Source organism: Triticum dicoccoides, chromosome 6A, assembly GCF_002162155.2.
Source record: "Triticum dicoccoides isolate Atlit2015 ecotype Zavitan chromosome 6A, WEW_v2.0, whole genome shotgun sequence".
NCBI classification, from domain to species: Eukaryota; Viridiplantae; Streptophyta; class Magnoliopsida; order Poales; family Poaceae; genus Triticum; species Triticum dicoccoides.
The window spans coordinates 13,137,894-13,146,936 of NC_041390.1; the positions used below are offsets into that span (position 1 = coordinate 13,137,894).

The 9,043-nt window shown below is 51.5% G+C and overlaps 1 protein-coding gene across 1 annotated transcript; it reads left to right on the forward strand.

Moving 5' to 3' along the window:
- The first annotated feature begins 4,341 nt into the window (after positions 1-4,341).
- LOC119315482 lies at positions 4,342-5,922 on the forward strand. Its single transcript, XM_037590098.1, has 2 exons — positions 4,342-5,419; positions 5,670-5,922. The coding sequence occupies exons 1-2, from the start codon at positions 4,342-4,344 to the stop codon at positions 5,735-5,737; spliced, it is 1,146 nt and encodes a 381-aa protein (XP_037445995.1). The 3' UTR covers positions 5,738-5,922.
- Positions 5,923-9,043: the final 3,121 nt, after the last annotated feature.

Genomic DNA, 9,043 nt, shown 5'->3' on the forward strand with positions numbered 1-9,043 from the left:
GGTGGAGGGGTCTTCCTTTTCCTAGACCCCTCGGCCTCCCCCGTTGGGGCGGCCTTCCTCTTCTCTCCTCCCTCCACTAGAGAGGGAGAGTCTTCTTCTTCCTCCTCCTCGTTCTCGTGGGAGGAGGGTGCCTCAGACTCGTCAGACGACGAGTCCGACACCACCACGTTACGGGCACTCTTTCGAGTCCCCGTGGTCTTCTTCTTCTTGGCCTTCTTCTCCGGCACCACATAAGGCGCCGAGGCCAGCAGCTTCACCAATAAAGTTGGGGATGGATCTTCGAGCAGCGGAGCCGGACAGTTAATCGGCTCGGCTATCGCCCGCCAAGCCTATCAAAGGAAAGGGAGTTCAGATCCCGCATAGTGTCAAACTATGAAAAAAGGTTTAACATCCTGTGAAGGGTGTAGATGGCATACCTTGCTAGCATGACGCTGCGAGCTGTATCCGCGGTCCTCGGAAGCGGATGCAGGAGCCTCGGCGCCCTTGAATAACACCTTCCAGGCGTCTTCATACATCGTGTCGAAGAGCCTGTTGAGGGTTTGGTGCTGCGCCGGGTCGAACTCCCACAGATTAAAATCCCGTTGTTGGCACGGGAGGATCCGGCGGATGAGCATAACCTGGATTATATTAACGAGCCGGACTGGTTTGTTCACCAGGGACTGGATGCATGTTTGTAATCCGGTCACCTCTTTTTCGTCACCCCATGACAGGCCCGTCTCTTTCCAGGACATAAGCCGCGTGGGGGGTCTGGATCGGAACTCGGGGGCTGCAATCCATTCCGAATCGCGTGGCTTGGTGATATAAAACCACCCAGCTTGCCATCCCTTTAGGGTCTCCATGAAAGAGCCCTCGAACCATAGGATGTTGGCCATCTTGCCCGCCATGGCGCCTCCGCACTCCGCCTGGTTGCCGCACACCACCTTGGGCTTGACGTTGAAGGTCTTGAGCCAGAGGCCGAAATGGGGGCGGACGTGGAGAAAGGCCTCGCACACGACGATAAACGCCGAGATATTGAGGATAAAGTTTGGAGCCAGATCGTGGAAATCCAGGCCGTAGTAGAACATGAGCCCCCGGACAAATGGGTGGAGTGGAAAGCCCAGTCCGCGGAGGAAGTGGGGGAGAAATACCACCCTCTCATGGGGCCTTGGGGTGGGGATAAGCTGCCCCTCCTCGGGAAGCCGGTGCATGATGTCCTTGGACAGATACCCGGCCTTCCTTAGCTTCTTGATTTTACCCTCCGTAACGGAGGAGATCATCCATTTGCCTCCCGCTCCGGACATCGCTGGAGAAGGTTGAGGTGGGAAGTGCGGGCTTGGGCGCTGGACTCGGGTGCGCGAGTGATGGATAGGCAAGGGAGGAAGAAGGTGTAGGTAAGGAGGTGGATCCTTGTCCCCTTATATAGGCGGACGCGTTCGTGCGTCCCACCTGCCTAGTAAAACTCGCTTGCCTCCCAAGCGCCGTGATAAGTGGCGCGGTTGGGTTACCCACGTCCGTATTGATGAGAATCCCGTGAAAGGGGGGTACACGATCTCTGCTTTGACAAGACGTGCCAAGGAAACCGCCTCGTGAAACATGCTGAGGTGGAAAAGTAAAAACGATTCGAATAAAGGACTTGGCTGTAATGTGATGGTGCACTGCAGAATACGTCAGCAGATTTGATTTGTGTTGATATTATTCTCTCTATGGCAATATGTGGAAGCTTATTTTACAGAGCCGGACACTACTCTTGGTGATTACAATCTTCTATGAAGGACTTGGAGGAGGAACTCGCCTTGCAATGCCGAAGACAATTTTGCGCGCCGGACTCGTCGTCATTGAAGCCTGGTTCAGGGGCTACTGAGGGAGTCCTGGATTAGGGGGTGTTCGGGTAGCCGGACTATACCTTCAGCTGGACTCCAGGACTATGAAGATACAAGATTGAAGACTTCGTCCCGTGTTCGGAGGGGACTTTCCTTGGCGTGGAAGGCAAGCTTGGCGATGCGGATATTCAAGATCTCCTACCATTGTAACCGACTCTATGTAACCCTAACCCTATCCGGTGTCTATATAAACCGGAGGGTAGTAGTCCGTAGGACAGAATCAACTCCATACACAACAATCATACCATAGGCTAGCTTCTAGGGTTTAGCCTCCTTGATCTCGTGGTAGATCTACTCTTGTACTACCCATATCATCAATATTAATCAAGCAGGAGTAGGGTTTTACCTCCATCGAGAGGGCCCGAACCTGGGTAAAACAAAGTGTCCCCTGTCTCCTGTTACCATCCGGCCTAGACACACAGTTCGGGACCCCCTACCCGAGATCTGCCGGTTTTGACACCGACACCCTCCCTCCACCTTATTCCTCCCTCTTCAGATTTCTCAACCCATCCCTCCTCCCATGTTCTCCCTTCAGTCCCCCTTCCACCGTACTACCGTAGCATGGTTCCCTCCCCTACACTCCCACAACTGCGTCCTCCTTAATATTGGGTGCCCGATCATAGATACCGCAACATCAATCCACATCACCCACCATCCTCTTTCATCCTTCTCACCTTGATGCCCTCTTTCCTCTCTTAGCCATGGATGTAAGCTTGACAGGGAGCTCATTACTAGTCCAACATGGGGTTAAACTTCCTATGCTCATCGTTATCACAGAGAGCCACTCGCCTATCAACCCGCCCTCTCATTTCTTCCTCCTCTCCATCTCCCTTCATTTTCTTTTTGTGGAACACTTCCCCTTCTTACCCGTCCCAACTATTTCATCCCCACCATTTTGGTGCCTCCCTCCCTAAGATTGATGGCTGACATGTGTTCGCTCGTGAAGCACTTCATTGGTAGATTTTTGATAATAATAATTTCTTGCTTCTACATAATATACTTGATATCAATGAATAAGGTTCTTAGGCTAAAATCCTTCCTTTCTTGTACAACCACAACCTAGACGATCCTTACGAAAAGAGAACGAGTCAGTCATATCATCTTCTTCCCATATCAGATTGCTCATCTATGTCTCGTCATGTCTTATCCCTCATCGGTGCCCCCTACTGCAGCATGGCTTCCTCCCTCCACTCCGCAACTTCTCCTTCCTTCATACGGGATGCGATCATAGGTGCTACCACATCCCTCCATATTGCCCACCACCCTCCTTGGATCGCTGACCTCTTTTGCTCCCTTAGCAGCAAATGTAAGCTTAACCGGGAGCTAATTACTCGTCGGACGTAGGTCGACCTCTCTATGATTGTCATTGTCGTGGTTAGCCACCAGCCAAGCATCTCATCCTCTCCTTTCTTCTGCCCCCCTTCTTCCTCCTCTCAACCCCCTTCTTCTTTTTTATGCGAAATCCTTCCCCTTCTTCCTCATCCCAATTACTTCTTTTCCCCTATTTCGTCGCCTCTCATCTAAGGTTGATAGCAGAGGTGCGTTCACTCCCAAGTCATTCCGTCGGTAGATTTTGTTTTTTTCTTGTACGCCCATAGCCCAAACAAACATTATACACACAAAAAGGAAATGAAAGAGTCCCCTTCCTGCCTTTCTTCCACACTTCCATTTCAAAACCCTAAAAAGCAGCCTCAATCTCAATTCCATTCCACAGGGGAAACGCCGAAGGCGGTTGCATCGGCACCGCTGCAGGACGAAAACGTCTTCGCCGAGGTTCTCGTCCGCCTCTCCCCACAACCATCCTCCCTCCCGCCCACGGTGAGGCAAGTCAGATCCTCGAAACTCCCACCAGTAGAAGGTTGTCAGCAACATCAGAGGGTTGTCGATGCTCGACACTAGCCAAAATCAAGGCTATTATTGGCCGGATATAAGGATTGAAACCACTCACCAACCAGCCACTTGCACCACCAAAGAACGCCTCCCACAACCTTTGACGCAGGCCCGCCGCGGTGGAACAGAGGCTGGCAGGGACGATAGTCAGAGGAAGCAAGAAGGGGAGACCTGAGTGTGGTAGCAGCATGAGTCCCCCGGCTCGCCCTAGGCATACAACATGGTAGTCATGGGCTCGCCCCATTCCCCTTCTTACTCGAACAAACTATTTCTTTCCCACCATTTTGCGACCTCCATTCCTCATATTGACGACAGAGGTGTGTTCACTCGCAAAGCACTTCGTCCGTAGATTTTCCATAATAATCATCGCTTGCTTCTACTCCATAATATATATACATTCGAATTGCTACTAATATATCAGTTTCTTATCTTGGGCTAAAATGGCTTTTTTCCTTGTACGTCCACAGCCCAAACGGACCTTACTTCCTACAGGAAAGAAAAAGAGTCCGGCTGCTTCCTGCTCTTTTCCCCACTCCATCCACTGGAAAACCCTAGAAAATAGGCTCGACACAAGGGCGGCGTCGGCGGCGAGATGACCACCGGCCGCGGCCACCGCGTTTCGCCGGCGGTTGCGGCGGCGCCGCTGGAGGACGACAACGTCCTCAGCGAGGTCCTCGTCCGCCTCTCCCCGGAGCTATCCTCCCTCCCGCTCGCATCGCTTGTCTGCAAGCCGTGGGGTCGCCTCGCCGCCTCCGCCTCCTTCCGGCGCCGCTGGCGCGACCACCACGGGAGACCCCCGGTCCTAGGCGTCTTCGATAAGCACCTGACCTCTCTCAAGTTCATCCCTGCAGTCCGCAGCATCCCCGCGGAGCGCTTCTCCATCCAGGTCTGCACCGGGTGGGACACCTGGCGCGTGCTCGGGTGCCGCCAGGGCCGCGTCCTCATCATGAACTGGACGCTGCGCGAGTTCCTCATCTGCGACCCTATCTCCGGTGACCGCCACCGCGTGTCATTCCCACCGGATCTGGTCGACGGCGGGCAAAGCGCCAACGGAGCTCTGCTCTCTGACGGCGAGCAGCTGGTCCTGGTAGATGAGGCCCGCGCCAGAGTTGAGGCCCGCGTCTACTCCTTTGCGACCGGCACATGGGGAGACATCATCTCCACTGCTGAGCCATGTCATCTTACCAGTGACCCCGTCACCGTGGTCGGCAGCCGCCTCTACTGTTGGCTGACAAAGCCTCCGTATAGCTTTCTAGAGTTAAATCTGGAAAGCCAGAGCCTAGCTCTGATTACAAGCCCTCCCCGTGCGAATATCAGCACCTGCAACAGCCAGATCATCCCAGGGGAGGATGGCACTGTTGGCCTCACCATATTGTTGTACCCTACCATCGAAATGTGGAACCGCAACATCGATTCTCACGGTGTTGCGACATGGGTGCTGCGCAAGACCGTTGTCATGGACAACTTCGTTGATCTGACATCTTCGTGGGCGGCTTGGGATTCACTACTTATCGGGTATGCCGAGGATGCTAATGCGATTCTTATATCAGTGTTCAAAGGGACGTGCATCCGTGTCTTTACAGTCCAACTTGAGACAATGCAATGCAACAGGCTTCATGGACACCTTCTCCAAAATTTCTATTATCCATTCGCCAGTTTCTATAACGCAGGTAATTTACTTATCTTAACATTGAAGGAGTCACATCGATCCTTTTTTTTCGTGCATGGTAATTTCATGGATACCATTGATGTGATATTTCCCCCCTTTGTTGATCCATGCATGGAATTATTGGTTGTATTTTTTCTGTCATAATTTAATTATTCCTCATAAAATTTGTCATCCTATTTTGAGTAATTTATTATACCATATCATAGATGTGAAGGTTTATATACTTTCTTCTATAACTATATGATTACCAGGCCCATCGGCGCGACGAATTCTTGCTCATGTGAACAATGATGGGGGTGCTGGTGGAGCAGAAGCGTAATGGCTAGTGCGTCATGGTAATCCTCAAGCCACCTGGGCCGGGTTTCCCCAACTACTTCAAATGCAAATCTTATTAAGGTTCTGGTCTCGTGTTTGTTTATTGTTGGCTTTTGGACCCTGATTGGGTGAACTTTTGTAAAACTGTTTGTATGTGCACTTTGTGTTGTGGGTATATGTTTGAACTCAGGCTGGGAGCATCCTGTTTGGAATATTTGTGGTGTATAATTTAACCTGAGTGAATGTTGTATGGGTAAAGTAATGATTTTACTGTATCATATCACCTTGCCATAAGGGTTGACATGCATTCTATATATAGAACCGTTGCGAAAGATAACAGTAGTCGAAGATCAACTTCATGCTAGGATGATGCCTTTTTAAAGAAAAAAGGAAAACAAGGTTGCGAGAATGATATCTCCGCTACTTGCTCTATTTCAATGTTTTTTGACTTTTTGTTAGAGTCAGATTTTGGTTTTGCCGGAGGATAAACCTTCTGGATATTTACATTCACATATCTTGATTTACAAGTTATTTATACAATAAAATACATGAGGAGGTCAGAATTGCAACATATCACAAAGGCGTAATGCAGTTTTACAGCTGGCAGCTTCTGAAGGTTCAAACTCCAAGTTGTCTTTCATGTATTTTCTCTTATCGAAGTACTATTTTACATTATATTGTTAGAAGCTGCAGTACCTGAGCCATCTATTCTTGCTCTCTTTATTTTTTCAGAAAAAGGAGGATTTCTTTGTGGTGGATCCTTTGCTGCCTGTATCAATATATGAAGTTGACTCCTGGACAAACTATTATCTACTATGAAGCTTCAGTGAAAAAAGGGACGCATACTCTGAACAGCTTCGTTCTTTAATCCCAGTGCATGTAGTATATGAATGAATTATTCTCATAGAAGATGATGAGCTGAATTGCTCTGACTTGTGAGTGACATTGTTAGTTTTTGTCACATATGGTTACCATGGACAGGAATGATGGATACAGTTGGAAGTGAAGCCTGCCTCAACATGGTCAGTGTCCCATCTTTATTATTACAAATCTGAATAATTCTGAGCCATCCGTCAAGACGGGCTCAATACTTTCTTTTTATCCTTCTCCTCCATGTATGCTTTTTTTGCTCATCCAGATGCAATTTTACCTAATATTGCTGAATTTGTTGGAATGACCCTACTTCAATTATTCAGGCACAATTTTCCTCATTGTGAAGTTAATATGTGCTGATCTTTTTCTTATTTCTCGTGCATTAGTGACTAAAGAGATTGGTCGCTGCACAGGCCGGCATTGTTAGAGCATGAAGTACTGTCCAGCCAGTTGAAGCAATCTCCAGTTCGGTTTGATCTGCATTTGTTTTGGCTGATATCACAGGGGATAAACTTGGTTGATGAAAATGTGCCGTTTGACTCATATCAAGGGTGAACTGGATTCCCTACCAGCAGCTTTTAAAATGAAAAAAATCCCAATAAAGAACAACATAAAAATATTCATTTTTCTACATGCTTGTAAACTTTATGAGCCAGTTCTAGACTTGCTAACAAAACAACAGGAGAATAAAGCAAGCCTCTCACTGGGAGATGGCTGGACTCAGCCTCTCCCTTTTGTTATGCCTTCCCTCTCCCTGGTTTCTAGTTTCATTTTGCACAGGACACCCACTGTAGTGCATTGGTTTGACCTTTTGGGAAATTGTAGTGTCATATTTCTTTATCATCATTTTTACTCTGTTCATACAATCATGTATTGATATTTGGTTATGTTGTTACTATTTTATTGTAGACTGAATCAGTGGGATGTGAATAGCAATTGTGGTTGTAGGGTGCCAAAAGCCCAAAACCATGAAGGCTGCGGAACTTGAGCTCCCGCCCCTGTCCATCCGCGACCGGTGAAGGGCAATGCGAAGCGCGACTTCCGTCGTCTGGGGCGGAGGAGCTGGAGTCCTTCTTGACGAGTGCCGCCCAGTCGATTGGGTCGGATTCCTTGCTGGATCTGCTGCTGGAGCAGGCCAGGGTGGAGGGGAGGGGACGAGAGGGGAGGAGAGGGGCAGTGAAGACGGAGCGGTCGAGAAGAGCAAGGACTTTGACTAGGGTTTGGTCTAGGTTGGGTATTTGTGGGGACAAGGTGGTTCAGCGTGGGCTGGATCCGACTTGGCGGACGGGTCCGGACATGTCCGGTCCACTGCAGATCCGTTCCAGATATGGGCTGGGTTTGCGGAGTGCCGGTTAGCCCGGACATTTGGGCTGACTATGTGAGGTTCGGTTGAGTGGCAATTTTTTTTTTTGAAAAAGGGTTTCCCCCCGCTTTGTATACAAAGCAACCAACCGGATCATACAGGATAGGTGCTAGGATAGGTGCTGGGGCGGAAGCAGCACAGTCACGCCCAAAAGAAACAATAGAGAAAGAGCAAAAGAAACAAATGCCGACAACGGCGGATCAACAAAAAACGAAGAAGCCTCGCGATCGCTAGGCCCACCGGTCTTATCCACTAGGCTCCAAGACTCCGAAGCGCCGGCACCAATCAACACCTCCAAGAAGGATCGCGACGATGACGACGCTGCTGCCAAGGGTTTCCCCCGGTACACGACGAGGCGATAGGAAGAGTAGCCCTCGACGCCCTCCCGGAAGGTCAGGCGGCACCCACAGGCGCCACCGCGCCGGGGTCGGCCACGCCGACAGGGGTTTCCCCCGATCCCAACCCGCACCTCGGGCGCTCCGGATCCCGCCACCAAACCAACCACCACCCTACGCCAACGCAGTCATGAGGCCTCCACGCCGTCTCACCACGGCACCGCGAAGTGAGAACAGCACGACGAAGAATCAGAGCCGGGACTAGGGCATCAGCACCATCGGCACGCGGGAGGGCCCCACCTCCACCGTCAGCGACAGTAGCCGTCCGGACGCAATAGCAGGAGCACACCAGGCCCGTAGGCCCACAGGCCCGGCCGAGCCCTTGTGGGCCCGTAAAGCTCCCGCCTTCGCGCTGCTGCCGGCACGCCATCGACGCCGACGCCCCAAGTCCGAGCCGCTCCTCCTCCTCACCGCGCTGCAGACAACGAGACCATGCCGGGGGGCCGGCCCCCAGGGCCCCAGATGGGGCCCGACGTGCCCGGATCTGGGCCGGGGGCGCGTCGACGGCCACCCGGCACCACCACGCCGCCCCGCCGCCAAGGAGCGGAGCCGTCACCATGCCGGCCGCCGGCCGCCACCGCAGGGCCGCCGGACCGCAGCCAAGCCGGGCTGCACCGCCGCCGCCTCCCTGCCCCGGGAAGGGAGTACGGGCGCGCGGGGACTGGAAGGCCCGGCGCCG